The 20,452-nt window shown below is 29.5% G+C and overlaps 2 protein-coding genes across 5 annotated transcripts in view; one reads left to right on the top strand and one right to left on the bottom strand.

Moving 5' to 3' along the window:
• Pgm1 (phosphoglucose mutase 1) overlaps positions 1-20,452 on the bottom strand; it is an 80,272-nt gene that overhangs the window by 40,777 nt on the left and 19,043 nt on the right. The window lies entirely within an intron of this gene.
• LOC106690811 (uncharacterized) overlaps positions 4,960-20,452 on the top strand; it is a 75,438-nt gene continuing 59,945 nt past the window's right edge. For all 3 annotated transcript variants that reach the window (XM_014436390.2, XM_014436391.2, XM_014436389.2), the window contains exon 1: positions 4,960-5,059. In XM_014436390.2, the coding sequence (XP_014291876.1) occupies positions 4,971-5,059 (89 nt within the window). In that variant the 5' untranslated portion in view covers positions 4,960-4,970. The remainder of the gene's footprint in view (positions 5,060-20,452) is intronic.

Genomic DNA, 20,452 nt, shown 5'->3' with positions numbered 1-20,452 from the left:
TTTATGTCATTCAGAAACATTTCTTATTATAATTATGTATAATTCGGTAGATAGTTAAAAAATATATTACTAATTTTTGTTGTGTTCATTTAATTTTTAAATTTAATTACTCATAATAACATTTTATGAGCTTTATTTTCATTTTCATTTTTTGTTAAGTAAATTTATCACCTAATGTGTGTGTATGACAATTCATGCGGTGTGCAGTCGTGCATTATTCTGTATAAAAATAAACTTCAAGGACCTCAATTTATTGCAACAGTAGTTATAACTCCATTATGACCAAGAAATGAAGAGAAGTTGAATTTTATGGGGGAAGGGGAATTTTTTGGCTGCTAAGTGAATATTAGCTTTCAAAAGTGAAATCAGTAGGTTATCTACATCCTAAGAAATTGAGCTAGGATTTTTCCATGTTTTTGCCGAGCTATCTCGACCTGGTTATCGAAAATCTTAATTTATTAAAATACATGATATCACAGTTCAGAAAATAAAATCTACTTTCCACGTCACAGATAGTTATGCTAAGTCTTTCAAAGAGAAAGATTCTTTGAATAGATGTGTATTTGTTTGATGAACTTTGTAAGTATACGGAATATTGATATAGGTAATACTTTTATCAATATATTAACTAATTTTGATTTCATTTATTTTTTTTTTTTTATTAGAATGAAAATATATGAGGTTCCAATATAAACAATCGGTTATATAAAAATTTATAGCTACTGAGTAGTTTTGAGCTAGAACAAAGTAGCAATATCAGCAGTCATCATCTGGCTTACATAGTACTTAAAGGTTTTGCTGATATTCTTTCCGACAAAAAGTAATAACACATTTAAAACAAACAAAAAATTATTATTCTTTCGTTTTATTTTACATGGATTAAATAGTAATGGCAAAGTATTTATAAATAAGTTGTATTAAAAAATTTTTATTGAATAATTGAAATAATGCGATTATTAGAATTTATATAATAAATTATAATATTCATTTTATTTTTTATCAAATTAAATAAAAAGAAATATCAAGCTCGTAAATGGATAAAAATTAAGTAATAAGACTATTGTTATTGAAAAAAGGCTGGTCCTTTTAGCTAGAACATAATCATTTGGTATTTAATATTTAAGATAGATTATCAATCGATAGCCGTTAAGGAAGGACTTCCTCAATCTCTTCCGGCTACGGCAACAGGTCCTTCGGAATTAATGTACAGTTGGTGACCCTGTTTCCGGTCAAAGGGTAAACTACATTTTGTTGGAGCCAAGGAAATGACGAACATTTAACAATATATCATAATTTATAAGCTGTTTACCACTTTTTGTCATTGGAAGTGGGTTATCATAAGGCATCAAAATGATTTTGTTTAAGATTAAATTCTATCAAGTCGGATTAATTTAGCCGGAAGTATTATATGAAAAAAATGACTCAGCTTGATAAAAATCCCTTATGTCATAATTTTCATCTGTGTAGTCTTAAAATGAGAGTTTATAAATTTGTAAACATATACTAATCAATTCAATTTTTAGTTTAAAATTACATGAACAGTTTCTTTTATTATAAACAATAAGACAATTTATGCCGTTGAATCATGTAGCTACTTTGCGTTGATATTAATTTCTCATGAAGAAATCATCACAAATGACAGTTTATATCCCTTTTGCTAAACATGACTTCGTAACTGTGTCTAATTAAATTAACTTATTAAAAAACATTCGCAAAAACCTGGTAAAGTCTATTGAATTATCTCCCATTACTGTTAAATAATTTTTTTTATTGATTAAAATTATTTTTAATGATAATTTCGATTAAGTTTATCTGCATAAAATTATTTAACTTGACACAGACTAATTTTTTTTTTTCTAAACTAAGTATACAAAATCCTGAAGGAAAAGTTTATTGAATAATATTTCAATTTTCGCTCTTCAGAAGGTTAGTGTGATTTCATGATATATGAACATAAATAAATACTTAAGTTACTTATTAGCATACTAATTATTTGATTAATTAAATCCAGAAATTATTCATGATAAATAGAATATCAGAGCAGATAGTTAATTTAACTTAGGCGATTCATATTTTTTTCTTTAAAAACATTTTTATTATAATTAAAATATCAAAAGAATCTAGAGGTATGGGATGGAAAAATTGTTCAATTAAGAATACTTTGATGGGCTGGTTTCATCTTTAACTTTGACCAATCTATTTAAGACATCAGCTTATGAAATTTAAATAAATTAAAATACAAATTCTTTTGATCCTTATCAGTCAACTTGGTTTATTTTTCTCCACCTTCAGGCCATTATCAAGAAGATGCCTAAAATATTCATATTATTTACTTAAATTTCACTCACCATATAATGTAGTTACACTGATTTGCCCAAGTTAATTTGTTCTCCCACAGGCTAATTAGCCCAAGTATTAATTTTACAGTAAATTCTAAGTCAGATTCAAAAAATCGTAACCACTATCATACTGAAGTTTAGAGTTAAATGATTTTGCATTGAATTGGGAATTGTTAATACAAATTTTTCTAAGATATTAAATAAAACTTTCAATAAAATCGTGTAAAAGGTGAATTAAAAATATTAGAAATGAAATGAATGTTAGTTCAACTTTTTTATTTATACAAAGTTATATATAAATAAAAATAAGTTTTAAATTATGTTATTTCAGAAATAAAAATAGAAAATTATCAATTAAATTGCTTTAAGTGAATGATAAAATATGTTAAGCACTGTAATTTGTTTATAATAGAGACCTAACCTGGCGAATGTAGGTGTTGTAGCAATATTGTGTATTGTTTAAATAACAAATTGTTAATTATGTAGTATTGATGCTATAAGAATATAAATATTGTAAGTAGCTAACTATTTTTTTAAAAAATATTAAAAGAAACGTAGTGATATTAGTTGATAAATCTATTTACCTTTAAAGATACTTGGGCTATTTAGCCTACAATAGGATTAAAAAATTTTATCGACTCTAACAAATCCACTGTAAGATATGTTAGTAGAAATATAGTGTTATGTTAAGTGAATTGTAAGTAAATAATCGAATATTTTAGGTGTATCTTTGATAATGGCTTATGGGCCAAAACAAAGGAGAAAAATAAACAAGGTTGAGAGGTAAAGACCAGAAGAGTTCGTGTTTTAATTGAACTTACCCACTCTCAAACAAAATATTACTAATTAAGATATTCATAAGCTAAAAAATTTATATTGACTACATTTTTCACGAAATATAGCTAACAAAATGAAGGTATCAAAATAGTAAAAAGAAAACTATTTATTGTTTACCAGCATAACGAAAAACTTTTTTTTTTCACTTTGCAGGGCTAAGTGAAAAAAACAAAACAAAAACAAGATACAAACATTTTAAAATTAACAAAACATTAAAATAAAAGCATTTAAAAACAATTGTGATGTATATCATATAAGTATATAAAAAAAGAATTAACCAGGTGTGATAAAAGTTCTAAATACAGATCTAGACTTATAAATTGTAGGAGACTACAATTACTACTAGTAATAGGAGACTACTCATTAAAATTATTATAATTATACTCATAAATATGTTAAAGAGGTAGGTATAAAAAATAGAACAGATAGGCGAAGTTGAAGCTCTGCAAAGTGGGGCGAAATGTTGGTAAATAATAAATAGTTTTCCTTTACTATTTCGATATCCTTATTTACCGCCGCTCGGAGTATCTTCCTACAATCTACTTCACACGGTCAACTACCTTCTTCCAATATAAACATTATGTTTAGTAAGGTATAGCAGCTAATGAAGTGGCTGAGAGAAAAACGAAGGTTAACAGGAATTACGGATTATCGAATAGGGAATATTGAAAACTACTTAATAGCCCTCTGTCATTAGGAGGTTCAGTAGCTGATGAAAAAATTATGTTAAAGTAATTTTTATTTGTTTTCCAAAATATTTTATATTTATTCATAAATAAAAATAAAATGCCCTCAATAAGCCTATAAGGAACACACCAAAATATAATTCGCTGAAATAAAACTCAATTTCACTGGCTGGCACAAAAAATTGCCCTGATACTCCATTTCTCACTAATGTTTCAATATAATATCAGAACATATCTCAGATTAAATTTTCATTATTTAGATTAGCAGTACTGATTACTTGTAGTTTGTTTCTCATTATAAGCCAGCCAATGCCAATATTGGAGAGGGAGGTTCGTATTGCCTAGGGGTCTCTTTACTTGATTAAATACCTTAGTTAACTAAGTACCTAGTGCTGTATTACAGTGACATTTTGGGATCCCTCAATCATTTAATTAATAAGCGATTATTATTGTTGATTTGTCTTCATTATTTGTATAAGTGGAAGAATAAGCTTGTGAAGTAAACATAAACGCAAAACAATAAGTTTACTAAAAATATATTAAAAAAAAAAAAAAGAAATACTAAAAACATTGTCAGTATAGCTCTTTAGTCATTTTTAGATGCACATAGGTGATTGTCTACATTTTGTGACGCATGATTTGTGATTTCATAATAAATTCAACATTATAAATACTTTTTCCCAAAAATTGTTGATGCAATTTTATACGATTTAGGACCATTTTCGCACAATTTCTCAACTTTAAAATTAACGCCAAATCGGATGAGCCATTTTCTAAATATAGTTTTTTCAAAGAAAATTCATGTACTAACGTTGATGAAAAATTACTTTTAACAATTGCTTTTAAAATGTGTATAATTTTAAATTAATTTGTGAATAACGCACTGACTTGTTTAAAATTTCATGACTTATTCAGTTTATTCCCAAATTATTCACCAGATATTTAATTTTTTTACCGATTTCTCAAGGGAAAGTCTGCAGGGACATCCTCCAGTTGCTGGAAACCCTAACCTTACTCGAGAAGATGCTGCCCCGGCCTTGATCCTGCAGACAGAGGAGGGGAGGTTACATAAACCGATCTGCCAGGAGTAGAGCGATTCCAGTCTGTCATGGACGGCTACAGACCGCGTCTCTTCCGACGTGACAGTGAGAGCAGGCCGTTACTGTCATCCGATGTAAGCAGGCCGACCAGTGAGAGGTACGTCTTTAATTATACTTTGAATCCACCAACATTTCATGTATATAACATAGACCGAAGTAGTTTTATATTAAAATACATAATTTCGATAATCAATGTTAATTTATAAATAGGTAAATATTGTAATATTTACTAGGATGCCTAGGTTACATTAATCTGTGTTGGGGCCGTTATCAACATTCTTAGGTCCTGAACTATTGAGCTTTTGGTCTTGAACTGTTTTTGTGAGAGGCATTTGTGATTGTGAGAAACTAGACAAAGAACAGTCTCATATTTTAAATTATTGTTTACTGAATTTTGACTTGACTTGACTCAATCTTGCTGTATCAAGTGTATCTTGCTGGACGACCAATGATGTTCAGAAATTGGCAAAGAACTATTAAATTTTACCCCAAAGTGATTCCTTAATATATTCCATTGCAATAACAATTTGGTGAATCTGTTGAATTTCTATGAGTATCGTAACAATTGGCAACTAGTAAATATCTTTCTAATTTTGTATATTCATGATATGCATTATACATAAATAAACAAAATTTATCGATTGATATCTTATATAAATATCACTATTTATATAAGATCAAAGATGAATTTCCAATGCCTAGAATTAGTGAGGTTATACCAGTATAGGCCTGGTACTTCTTATTTCTTTATATGTTATTTGAGTTTACATTGACATAAAAAATCAGATATGTAACCTCACCAGATCATCGGAAGTTTATTTTGTTCACTTTACTTTTTCACTTATTTTTAACCAACTTTGGAAAACAGGAGGTTATCAATTCGACAATTCAATCTATTCAAGTTGACTCATGACTTCTTCGTTATTAAACCGATTTCTGTTATTTCGTTTTTAGTTGAAAGAACATACATCCAGGATAGTTCCATGAATATTTTATGATGTAATGTAAACTTTAGGGATAGAGTGTGGAACAATTTAACGAACAATAATTCTATTATCAAAAACAGTACAAATATCTAGACGTATTTGTTTTTTTAAATAAATAAAACAAACATTTACTTAACGATTGACAGCCAACAAATAATTAATAAACATAGGTAATTACTTTTAAAAAAAATAGTTCTTATTTTTTGATGTCGATGCTTTTTATAATTTCTTACTTTAATTTTTTCAAGCGAGATTAGTCCTTACATCTTAACAATTGACTAATAAGAAATGAGTTCAGAAGGTAAGAATATTCTTTTTAAAATTAATTTTTTTTTTATACAACTTCTTTCGACCTGTCTGTAAATGATAAATCATATTATAATACACCCCAAAACAACAACAAAAAAAAAACAGTCATAATTATTATACTTTTAAAAAATGATTATGAGTAGTTAATTTGGTTAGTAAAGAGTAAAATTAGACTTTAAAAATTGGAATAATCTCTTCAGTATCAAATCAGGAGAAAATAATCCTTCATTTGTCTTGCTATTGCTTTACCTACCTTGTCGCTTCTTAACCTAACTTGTCGCTTCTGTCAGTAGCTTTTTGTACCTTTGAACATCTTGAGTTCTTCAACCACACGTTACTTATCGCTAAAAAGGTCCACTATCTATTCTGGTCAAGGATGATGATTCATCATCAGAATGAGTAATATTGTAGCATTGCAATAACGACGCTTTGTATTTAAGTCTTCCGCTTATGATCCACTCCCGCAATTCCGAGAGACGAACGGATAGGGAGGTAGCTGAGGACATCTGTTGGACACAGCAATCCTTATTGAAGAACTAATCATTAAACTGCCCTTGGGTTCGAGTCATGTTCTTAATGGCGCGAAATACCTGTCTCAACTCGGAGATTGGATGGTGAAGAAGTCCTGGAAAGGTGACTTAAACAACGACGGTTATTTGCCGAGCAGTAATCAAGAACAGGTATATTCACAAGCAAGCCTTCGATCTGTACCATTCAGACCGTTGATTCCCATAGTGGGCGCTGCAGCGATTCAGGGGGGGGGGCGATGGACAACTACAAGTTGTCACGGTCAACAAATTTACTGCTGACGAAAATAGAGACGAGGATTACTAGATTGGTTGCAGCACACCAGGTTCATCCTTCTCATTAATCTCTGATTTCGAATGTTTTAATTATTTTGGATTACATTCGATTCTGAGTTCAATAAATAGTTTATAATTTCTAAGTTCAATGTTTCTAGTTTACAACTTTCTTTGCTATATTTTACGAAAAAGATAGAAACATTAATACATATATATTTCCTACTAATTGCTATTGATTTCCAGGGGGCACTAAGTAATATTTTTTCTGGAAAGGGGGTGGTAGGACAAAAACATTTGGTAACCACTGATTTAGACGGTATAGACAAAGGCAGATCTTTGAGTACTGTAAAAATCTTTGTTGAAGACATGAAAAGCTCAGTTAAACTATAAAGATGTGAGTCCGGTTTAACTATTTTTGAGAAATGAGCGATTATTTCGTCTTCTGTTGATTCTGAAGATATTATTTAAATTTATATAGTTTCAAGCTTACAGCATACAAACTTAATTACCCACAAAAACTGAGTTCGTTTACATATTACTGTAGTGGTTTTTTTTCTTGTCAAATATAGTAGAAATAGATTTTTATAAAATGATACCTGTCATTTTCTATAAATTATTTTATTTTTTTTATGTTTGACATAAGAGAATTGTTAATGTGTCAAGACTTATCTCTTATCGATGGGAATGCCACATAGATAAATACTTAAGTTGTGACGCGGCTTAGAACCGACTTAAAATAATAATAAATTATTTTACTGTTCCGATTGATATGGAACACCAACTTGTATAACTGGATAATAAATATGTATATAACGAAGCAATTAATTTTTTTTTTTTATGAGCGGTTTAAAGCCATATCAAATAATTCTACAAATTCAAATTCCAACGAAGTCTCTGGTGTTGCAATTTTTTCCTATTATTGAACAATGACCGTCTTTCAAAGTGGCTTCCAGCACTGCTCCAGAGTGTTTGATTTTTTATTTTAAAGTGGTTCATTTCAGTCTATATATCAGATAACGAAAACAATGTTTTAAACTATAAAAATATTTCCATAATTGACCAATTTACCAATAATTTTCCTCTTATCATAATGAATATCAAATTAGTTGAATTAACATAAATAGATGAAGGTGCTATGTTACTTTTCAGGATAAAATTGATTTTTGCTTCAAAGATTATTGTAATACTATTTATATATTAATACTATTTATATAGTAAGTAACTTATTTATTTTTTATTTTTTGTAAATTTTGGTAATACCTGGGAGTTAAAAAATGAGATTTTCAATATTTGAAATTCATAAATAAGCTATACAGAGCTTAGCGCAAGATTTTAAATCTAAAGTTAATGATTTTAGTATTCTTTAATATTAAGATTGTTATTTATTTATCAAATCTCATATTTTTTAAATTCTTTATTTTATTTTTTTTTTTAATAATTGAAATCTATACACCCTGTTTAGCACTAAAACACAACAAATAAGGTAACAACAAAATATTGAAGAGTTTTAATTTTTTTTATTATAGAATGAATTGATATATTATTATTATACAATATTAATGTAAATAATATGAAAGCTTGTATTTAAAAAAAAAACTATTAATACTCAAGATTTTGATTATTTAGTAATCTAAAATAAATAACCGTCTTTATGTTTTCACAACAAATGTTAAGATTACCATAGTCTAGGACCGTTTGTTATGACGAATGAAACAACGTTTAGTTACCATGCAGATTAAAGCATCATAAATTTACAAACAAATATTTGAGGAGTCATATTGTTCTTATAAATATTTAGAATGAGCACTGTTATTAATATAATGAAGATAAACTTTATACTAAATTATAAAGAAGCTATTAATAGACAAATAATACACGGCGTACAAAAATGGTGAGGGTTCCTCGGAATAGATCTTGCCCTAAAAAAAAATAGCTGAAATGTTAGTAATATCACAAAAAAATATTCAAAACAATAAAAATAATTCAATTACTAACTTTCGTGAGTACTATTCTTTTTTTATTTCTTGGACTAAAGAAGGAAGAAGAAATATGACAATACGATAGTGAGATCGTATACAAATTATATATGCAATAAATTTCAGATCCTTTCAATAACAAAAAAAAAATTATTTATTATTCCCGTACTAATTGAAATAATCATAATAACTGAAGTAAATCATTCCGAATCTATTTATTTTGTCAGTCGTGCATTTCCATCTAAATCCAAAATTAATATTTTCTTCAAAACGCTCTAAATGGATAGCAAACCTGCAACTCTTCATTTTTTACACAAATATTTACAAAAATGTTTTTTTATCCAATTTTCGGTCGCTATATATGTTTTTGCACTCATCTTTTTCCACCACTACTTACGGTTTTGATTATTTCTTTTATGTATGATTTTAATCAATTTTTTTTTCGTTGAGCACTTGATTCAAAAAATTTCTTTAAATAAAATACTATTTAAAAAGATAATTAATTTAATGACAAATATAACAACCTTTATGGTAGTAATAATGTACTTGAATTTAATAGACTAATATTTTATTTCTTACATAAAATGTAGACATGCTGTTATTTTTAGACATGAAAAGTCATTTTGAAATTTAACTCTTCTTTATTTTCTAACCAATCCTAACACTATCCTCACCACGTATGCCGATGACACATGTGTGATCGCTGTTAATAATGACCTATTAATTGTATCCCAAAATCTCCTATCCCATATCACAGGCCTCAAAGAATGGTGTCGTAATTGGAGGATTAAGATAAATTCCAACAAATCCCATTAAATCACTTTTACCCTTCGTCGTAAACCTACTCACTGCCCTACAGTTTCATTTAATGATGTAACTCTTACCTCTGTCGAACAGATCCGCTACCTTGGACTACATTTAGAGAAACAATTAACCTGGAATTTTCACACAAGACTGAAAAGACAGGAAACTGCACGTCGATTTCGACTATTACAGCACTTACTAGACAAACGGTCTAAACTTCCAACACATTTCAAAAGACTGATCTACATGACTGTAATAAGGCCAATCTGGACATTTGGAGTAGAGCTTTGGGGCTCCACTTAACCTTCGAATTCCTCTCGTATTCAATCCTTACAATCCAAAATCCTTACTTTGTCACAAATAAAATTATACATAAAGACCTTAATGTTCCCTATGTAACCGATCTAGCCCGAACAAGATATCACTCCTTCCATTATAAACTCCCTAACCACTTAAACCCCCTAATTTCTAACCTTCCATCCTCTTCCATTCCTGACAATCCTCCGAGGCGCCTGAAAAGAAGATGACCACTAGACCAGCTAATGTAAAATGCCACTAGAGTGCTACCAATGGGTAGTTTCTCTACACGCCTGTAACACACCAATTTAACTTTCGTGAGATTTACTAAATGTATTATAATGTACAGTTGTAAATAGCAATAAATAAATATTAAAAAAAAAAAAACACTTCCTTATTTGGATTTTTTAATGATAAAGTTAGTTGATCTTTTTTACGATATGAATGTAGAGTTTTTAAAAAGGCTAATTTTTAGAAAATTATTTATTTGTATTAAATCATATATGAGTTAATCGGTTGTGGAATCACTAGCGTAACATTTGCGATTTTTTACATACATTTTTCTTTACTGCTATTTGAAAGTCAATAAAATTTCCTTAAAAACTAAAAAGAAGCTATTGAAATTTGACTGCTATTATTTGCAAAGATTGGAATAATGAACTTAAAAAAGCAAATCCATGTCTTTAAAAGCACTTGAGCTTTTAAAGACTTTGAACTTTTTTACTACAAAGTATTCCTTTCTCTTTGTATAGTAATACAATATGGATTCTGAATATATTGTTTTTTAATATTTATTTAGTGCTATTTACAACTGTACGTAATAATACATTTAGTGAATCTGATCTAAGTTAAAGTGGAGAGTTACAGGCGTGTAGAGAAACTACCCATTGGTAGCACTCTAAATTTTAAATATAAATAATTAGTTGTAATCCTACAACTGAATTCCAAAAAGTTTTATTTGTTAAAAAGTTATTATATTTCTTATTGGAATCCATTAACACTCTTTATCCACTTATTTTTTAATTAATTTTTAACATTTGAACAACTTTGCCCATTATCAGTGCACTGAAAATTGGATATGTAAGTGGACAGAAGCAGCTGTAAAAAATTGTTTGATAATATTAATAATGAGAAATGATATAAAAAATAGCTTTTTACTTAATAGGACATATATTCATTTGGAAATATATAAAAATTATTTTGACTTTAAAATGATACATATCCACAAATTAATAAGAAGAACTTGATTATGGGCAGAGGAGCCCGAAACGTTTTTAAAATGTTACACGAATAAAGAGGTAGATTAAAAGGGTGTAAATGGATTCCTGAAAAAAAAATAATAAGATTTAAATATGGATTATTATATACGTTGTGATGCTTTACTGCAACCGTTCTACTGGTTAGCCTGTCACAAAACTACGAAATTCGGTGGATTAAGCCCCTTTTAAGGAAACTTTATCAGCTGATAGAAGCTGTGGAAGAAGTTCTTCAACTTAAGTACTTAATTGCTGATCTAATCATTATTGTTGAGTATTATGAAATCATATCTGAACGCTTTTACGATAATTCACTCTTCTGATTAAAATATCCTTGAAACGAAAATTAACCAAGAAGATATTTTAAAGTTTTTATAATATTAATAACAGTGTCTTCAGTAAAACATCTCCCAACCTTCAGTTACAATATTACTTACAGAAAGGATTATATAATCCTACGGTCATGTTTCATCGACTTCTTTGTCACATTTGGAGTCGCATTTACATGGATACATTACCTTCTCATATATCAAGATACATCCAGTGCAATATTCAACGTTACCGATCTGAGACCAATATACCATTACATAAGATCAATCCAGCTTATCACAATTAATTTACATTTTTTTTTATTTTGAAACAACATAATAAAACGGTGGGTATTCAGCTAATTACAAATTTGTTTGATTTTAGTTGAATGCAAAAATATGAAACAAAATATACAAAAAGATAGGAATCAAGCTCCGGATTGGTTAGAGTCAAATTGGAATGCAATTTTTATTTAATATATAAAAAATAAGCATAAAGACATATTTTATATTTTTATAGAAAAATAAATTCAGTTTTCAAGATACGATTTTGTAAAAGATTTTTTAGGAAACCCTTAATTAGCTTCGCTAAGTGTACTTTTAGAAAGCTAATAAAACAAAGCTACTCATCGAACATTAATTAAATAAGATTCCATCAAATTTTTCTAAAAATTATTTAACTTTACTAGTTCATCTTACTTTAGCTTCTATGATTGTTTACCGAAGCCACATTTTTCTGCTAATTGACTGTCATCTTATAAGAATTTCATCGTAGATTCTGAAGATGTGACAAAACTAAGATAAATTCAGTTACAGTAAAGAAATTTTTATTTATATAGAAAAAAAAATTAAGAAATGCCCTAAGATTTAAAAAAAAAAAAAAGGTTTTATAAGCAAACCCTTTAAGAAATCATAATGCTACAACGCATTAAAATAAATATAAAAATATAGGTCTAAAAATACATTAATGAAAAGTAGGTTACATTTACCAATAGAAAATTAGTTTTTCAGTTTTTCCCGGTTGTTTTCTTTAAAAATTCTAATATAAAAGAAATTGCAAAAAGACTCTGAAGGACTTCCTCTATTGAAGTATTTTTCATCTCTTTTTGACATAATAAAACTTTGAATTTATGAATTTTTCCAAACCTTGCTCACTCTTTCTCTCTCACTCCCGCATTTATATACTATTATTTTAAATAATGTGGAGACGATTTTGCATATAATCGAAACAGTCAATGAGGTAGGTATTTTTGCCAAAAATAACAATGTTCTTATCAAAAATCTAAAAAACATTGTTCTATACAAAAATAACATTGTTGCTATTAATTTTCTACTTTAGTCTATCAAAAAATGGTGATATCGCATTAATGAATAAAGAGATCACTTTGCTACTTATTTGTTTATTTGCATAATTATGTTTAGATATTTATTTTATACACATTTTTTTAAATATTTCTAATTAAACATAAATCAAAGAGGTCGGCTTGATTGGAATCCTAACTTTCTATTTGAACACTTTTAAGATTTTTGTGAGGGACCGCTGTCAAATGTTATGTAAAATACAGGATATAGATAAAAATTAGCTAAAAACATGACATAATCGATAATTGAGTTATCTTTATTATTTCTGGAATATTTTTTGACGAATCAAATCTCATTGGCCTACTTCCTGCTCTTCTATTCAAAAATCGTTTTTCGATTTATACCAAATGAAATTTATTCGTCAAACGTTTCTAGTTTGTAATCATCTTCTGTACGAAATTGAAAATTTATTATTGATTTAATTTCTGGTTCAACATTGATATTCTGCTACGTATTTTTAATTGTCTAATCATGATCTTCACTGACTCCAAAATTCACTGCCATTGATCCAATATAAAAGAGATTTTATGATTTTTTTTTTTTTTACATCAAGACAATATGAAGGAAAAATTTATTAACTTCGTGAAAATAAAAGTAGAATTAAGTTAATAACTTCTTTTGTGAAAGTAATTGTAGTCTACGTTTTATTAATTCTTCATATTTTATTTTTTCATATTTTATACAAGTATTTTAGATTAAAAAAAATGTAATTAAATTAAATCTGTTCCGCTACAATCCAGAAAACAGATTTAATTTAAGGTCAGGGGTGCAGTACTTTGTAGGGAAGCACTGTTACCAGACCAACGGTTGTGCAAGGAGGTGATATAGTCAGAATCACGCTCGAGCGCCAGGTTTTAACCCAATTAAGGGTATCCACTTTATAAGGCTGAATGGACCCCGGAGGGCTCCTGAACCCATTGGGCTGATAATAATTTTCTGCTACAGCCGGATTCGAACCCGGGTCCTTGGAGTTAGTAATCCATCGCCTTTCCAATGAGCTACCCACTCGCACATAAAGATAAAAAAATAAATATACAAAATATCTATCATAGTATTAAAAATTCTGATCATGTGCGTGATTTCAACTTTAAATAAGACGGTGAAAATGAGTTATTAACTTCATGAAAACAAATGACGTGGAATTAAGATAATATTAGGGTCGAGTCATAAGTCACCGTTTTTATCTGACATTTATTTTGCTCTCATTAAATAACAAAATTATATTACTTTATTATGTATTAACTACTATTATCTATAACCTTCCCCTACCTTTCTGGCTGTTTGTTTGTCTAGTGGCACCAAACTTCATTGGTCATCAACGCCATTTATATTTTATTTAATTTTGCTAATATTCGTTAAATTTGATTTATTTTTTAATTCGATTATTTATGATTTTATTTATTTATTTTTAATTTTTAATTTTTTTTTTCCTTCCGATCAAGTATATTTTTGTCAGTAAATTTTGTGATTTCAAAAACTGAAACACCAATTCTATTGCCTTATCATCGTCTCCTAGGGTTTTTGAGATATCTTGGTTTAGTCCTTTCTGGCAGTTTATCAATTCCTTCCTTGTAAAATGTAGTTGGTTTAGACTGGAACAAGTTTTCGACAGGCTGCCTGAATTTCCTCAGCAAAATTAAAAATTTTTCTATTCAAAAACCCTCAATTTCACAAGTTATAAAACAAACATCTAAAACAGTTTAACGCAACGTGTATCACACAAAACAGTTGAAAAAAGACTAAATAAGACCTCATCTAAATAATGAAAATAAAAACTTGTAATGGTAACTCAAATCGGGTAGATACGAAAGATAGATTCTGCTTAGCCACATTAGAGGTTACTTATCACTCGACCTATCTGATTTTATAGAGGTAATTGTAATCTACGTTTCATTAATTCTAAATATTGTATTTCATAATTTAAATAAGTATTTTAGCAATTAATTAATTAAATGTCCAAAATAGTCTCAACACTATATATTTATTTATTTGTCCTACGTTTCGGCCCTTTCAGCCATCCTCAGGGACATCTAAACATTTAACAGCTTATATTACAACTTCACTTTTAAACATTTACAATAACATTATTACTTATTATATAATACAACATACCTTCAACATAAGTATTTTAGATTTAAAAAAATAGAAATGTATGAAATATCTACCACGATATTGAAATCTTGATTAACTGTATGATTTCAACTTTGAATCAGACTGGAAAAATGAGTTATAAACGTCAACAAATTAAATGGAGTGGAATTAAGATAATCATCAAAATCATTTTTGTTTTTAAGTTTTCATAATGTCTTTGCGTCTATAACAAAAACTATGAAAAATATTAAAAAACTAAATACGCAGTCACTGTTGAAATTTCCTTAGGGCAGTAAGTGATATACAGACAATGATTGGAAGCGTGCTAACTTAGATCCTCAGTAATGGAATTAAAGGACGAGGTGTGCGAATATCCTTTACCTTCGATAAGTTTATACATTACTGTCAAATCAGGTGAGAAGGCAGTGCTGGATAAGTAGTTCTTTTACTATCCTTAAGGATTATACTAAAGTCCAGTGAATATCAGAGAAAGATGAAACTTTTTACGATCATATCCTTTCCATGGGTTACAGGGCATGGCATTAATAATAATAAAAAAAATACCAGAAGTAAACAGATATTGTCACTATCAGACATGCTGACCTTCCACTTGCAATGATAGCTGATGGCTCCATTCTTATCTTTGAGGCGGGTATCTAAGATATCTATTTGCGGAAGATCATCATCATCATCACAAAGATCACTCAGGATTTAAGAAGGGAAAAAAATAGTATAAGTTCCTTACAATTTATAATTCTTTTAAGCATATTTAAGTCGACTTAAGTGAAGACGTTTTTTTCCATGTTATTATATTACCTTATCTAGATCGAGTTATAGAGAAAACCAGTATGTACCTATACAACAGTAAAAAAAATGTATTTTTCACGCTATAATATGATAAGTTTTCCTATAATAGTTTAAAATATACCTTAAAAAAATTATTAGTACATAGGAGCCATGAATGCAAAAGTGGCGTTAGTCAAACCTGGAGTTTTGAGATAAGCAAAACATTAGGGACAGATCTGTGAAGATTTTAACAAGGGATAACAGAATTTCGGTTAAAATTAATCATTCACAAACATACTTAATATTTTAAAGCATTTGAGAATACTTCACTTAGTATATATTAGTATCAGTTGTGTAAATAATCTGGAATGTGTTTAAGTGCAAATAAAAACGCTTTTGAAATTCAATTCGACCCACTTAGTAATTAATTAAATATAGTTGTTTTTTATTAACATAAATTTTGATGAGAACAAAATGACTTATACCTGTTTCCCTTTCTTCGGCGTATGAAAACCATCGAACTGAAGACGCCCTCTCTGAAGTCAATTTTTTAGTGATTGGTCCTTTTCTTTTTCCACATAGCTTTCGAAATTATTCAGTTACCTTGATGCATGTGTCATATGAATGAAATAGCTATGTAGTCAACGGTTATTTAAATTTAACGAGGATGAAACTGCAGATGACAGCTAATATTTTAATAAACTTGATCTACATTTTGAGAATAAAATATAAGCGAGGAGGCCGAATTAAAATTTATGCCCACCAAGAAATATAATCTTGCTCATGTATAAAGAAAACGTAGCAAATAGTATTTGATAAGATTAATACTGGACTACTAAAATCCTAATTCTTAAATCAAGTAAATCAGGCGAGCCATTTTGTATGAATAATCGTTTAAAATAATATACGTTTGCGTGATAAATACCCCAGACATCAATAAAGACTTAAAGATTTTCTTCTTCTTGTAAAATACGATGTTACATCAATGTTGAAAAATTTCTTACAAACTGGTAAGAACTTAACTGAAGGTTAAGAACGTCATGTCAAAATGCTAATGAAGGAATATATCTGGGTCCTTAGGACTACATAGAAAGACAAAAAAGAAGACTAGAAAAGGGATGTTAGACTGATAGGTAAAGACTTTGTACAAATTTGGTGTACGTAAGAGGTGAAAGCAAAGAGAATTAGCCTAATTGAATATCTTAAAAGGGTAGGGAGAAATTTCGAAGAAAAGGGACTTATACTCAATTACGTTCTTCTCAATAAATTCTTTGGATAATAGTAGATGTAACCAAAGAGATCTATGCAGGGGGAAGGAGGTGTGATTCCAGAGGAGGGAATACTTCGGAGGGCTGATCCTATAAATGAGGGCATCAGGTGGAATGATAAGTTGGGCCTGATAAATATTTCTCTCAGGTCACTGTTCCGTTAGTGACAAACCTCCGAATGGGCTGGTCAAGTAAGCAAAGAAAATACTGCTTCCTCCAATCCTTCGTCCAACCTGTGCCGGCCCAGCCTGTTTACCATGTGGGCTATGAAACAACTACATAAGGGGTATTCATGATGTTGTGTTAAATGTTATATGTTTTACCATGTTAAATGTTATAACTATAGGATTGTGAGCAGCCCTATTTGAAGTCATGTTAAACTTAAATGCATAAGAGCCCCTAGCGGATTTCTCAGCAACTTGTTGTATAAGCCTTTATGTTTATAACCTTCCTTCCAGACCCTCATGTTATTGTTTACTTCTGTTTTGATTTAAGTAATTAATTAAGACATGCCTAGAGTGAGTGAAAAGTGGAATTTGTGTGAAAGTTTAGCTTATGAGTGTCTTATTGATCTTCAAACTTGTGAAGAAGAGAATGAAGATGAGCTAATTGAAACTGTATTGAAAGTCACAACAACTAATATGGCGGCGATCTCAACTGGTCTATTGTGTGACGTCATTCTCGACTTAACTGACCAAGTAACAGACTCTCAGCCATGTTAAATGTTATTTCGTTTTACCACAGCAAAAGAAGGCAATTTTTTTCGATTTAACACGAGTTTTTCCATTTAACACGCTTTAACATAGATCATGAATACCCCTATAGTTAATAACATTGGCCATTGAACAATGTCTATAATAATAAAAACTGCTAATTATTATTAATAACAATACCGTTTGTTAATTTGCGTATTTCTAAACAACGTATGAGATTGAGTTAGGAGCATCACCCAGTGCAACCCAGACATTTCCTAGATATTTGATCTTAATTAACGTAACGGCACAACGTGTAAAGCCAAACAAGGATTTTACTACAGGCATGGACCGAAATTTACACTTTGATGACTAAAACTTAAGAGTGTAAAACTTCAATTTATTATTATATAATTAATTTCTCATTTCCGACAAGTTTGCATACTTTTGATCGTGAGGAACTAACATGTTTTAGACTTAATAATTTAATGAAAACATTTAATCATTCAAAATTAATTAATTTTCAGAATTACCTATCAGCTAAGCCAAAATGACAAATAAACATTGGTTTTAGGACCAGACCAACTAAATCAAAACAGTAAATAACCAAGAAATGAAAACTATTGATCACTTAATATTTCCAAATATCTGTTTATCATTCACAGTATGATACCCTCCGACATTGGAAATGCCCATGCGATAACCGACCTTAGTTTTAGCATTCTTCCGGATGTGCAAGATGTTTTCTTATCTATTATTCTAATTTCGTCCTACAATAACTGCTGGTATGATGCAATATGTCCATGAAAGTTTTTTTTTTTAATAATTTATTTATAGTTAGTTACAACTGTATAAAAATATAAACAATAAGTAAATTTGCTGTAGGTGAAATAGTGACATGATACAAACATGTGAAGAATCTCAACAAGAACAAAACTCCAATAACATTTCTAGAGGAGAAGATCTCGAGCCCATCTTTTCTTCAGACGCGTAGGAGGATTATTAGGTAATGAAGGAGAAGCCAGGTTAGAAACAAGTGGATTTGAGTGGGTTTTTTTATCATGGGAGGAATGGTATCTGGTTTTGGCGAAATCGGCAACATATGGGACATGAGGTCCAGATGGATGACTTGATTTGTGACAAAGTAAGGAGCATTAAGGATTTTGGACTGTGAAGATTGGATTCGGGAGGAATTTGGTCGTTTAGTGGACCCCCAAAGCTCAACTCCGTATGTCCAGATAGGCCTTATAATAGTCATGTAGATCAGTCTTTTGTAATGGATTGGCAATTTAGACCGTTTGTCTAGTAAATGTTGTAATAGTAGATATCGACGAGCAGTTTCCTGTTTTTTCAGTCTTGTATGAGGATTCCATGTCAGTCTTTTGTCGAGATGTAGTCCTAAGTAACGGATCTGTTCGACGCGAATAAGTGGGGTATTATTAAAGGATACTGAAGGGGAAGAAAACATGGGCTTACGACGAAAGGTAAATGTGATTTGGTGGGATTTATTGGAATTAATTTTAATCCTCCAATTTTGGCACCATTCTTTAAGGGTAGTGATGTGGGATTGTAAGGATCATTGTACACTGACAATAGACATGTATCGTCGGCATACGTGGTGTATATAGTGCTAGAATGGGTTGGGATATTAACTGTGAAAACTGGATAAAGGATAGGACCAAGGATACTACCCTGAGGTACACCAGCAGACTGGCGGAATAGTGATGAATAAGTGCGTTGTAATTTACTTGAAATAATCTGCCGGAGAGATAAGAACGGATAATGAGGAAGTATATATGGCAGTCCTGGGTGCCAGATTCGATCAAAAGCCCATGAAAGTTTTAAAACTGATTATTGTCGTGTACGTTGGAGAACATTTAGACGGAGCTCTAAAAAGTCTAAATAATTTAGTGAAGTCAATAAATATTCTATTAAGTAATTTATTAACTAGATATTTGAATATACTTTTAAGGATAAATCTTCTGAGGTATGGAGGTAACGTAAATCAGTTTAATATTTACTATCATTAACTAAATGGTTAAAGGCGGTCTGTGGCACTGTAGGATATTAATCATATGAATAATATAGGATTATCAACAGAAATAAATAACGTGCTTATTAATATCACTATTTGAAAAGGAACAAACATTAAAGACAAAATTTAACAATTATAACTGTTACTTTTCTTTTTTTTTTTTTATGATAAGTAAAATCATGAATTATTTCTTCAACGTATATTTCTTTAATTAAATTACTTTCTATTAGTATAAGCTGCTCAATTTATATTGGGTTAAAAAATGATACATTATGATTTCTTGTATGTGAGTTAACTGGTTGTTATGCGATATAACAATATTTCGCATTAATTTTTACTGATGCAAAAATATTATTCGTACAGTAAAAGTTCGTGTAGTAATATATATTTTATAAAGTTCTTAGTTCTCATCCAATATATAATTCATATTGAGGTGTAGATAGTTGACCGTAGATTAATGCTTGAAGAAGTTTGTCGGGGGGTGCGGTCAGCAAAGAACAACATAAATAAACAAAAC

This window comes from Halyomorpha halys, unplaced genomic scaffold, assembly GCF_000696795.3.
Source record: "Halyomorpha halys isolate HHAL.00 unplaced genomic scaffold, Hhal_1.1 Scaffold1882.1, whole genome shotgun sequence".
Classification (NCBI taxonomy): Eukaryota; Metazoa; Arthropoda; class Insecta; order Hemiptera; family Pentatomidae; genus Halyomorpha; species Halyomorpha halys.
Note: the sequence above shows the minus strand (reverse complement) of the source record. Positions and strands in the feature narration are given on the sequence as shown.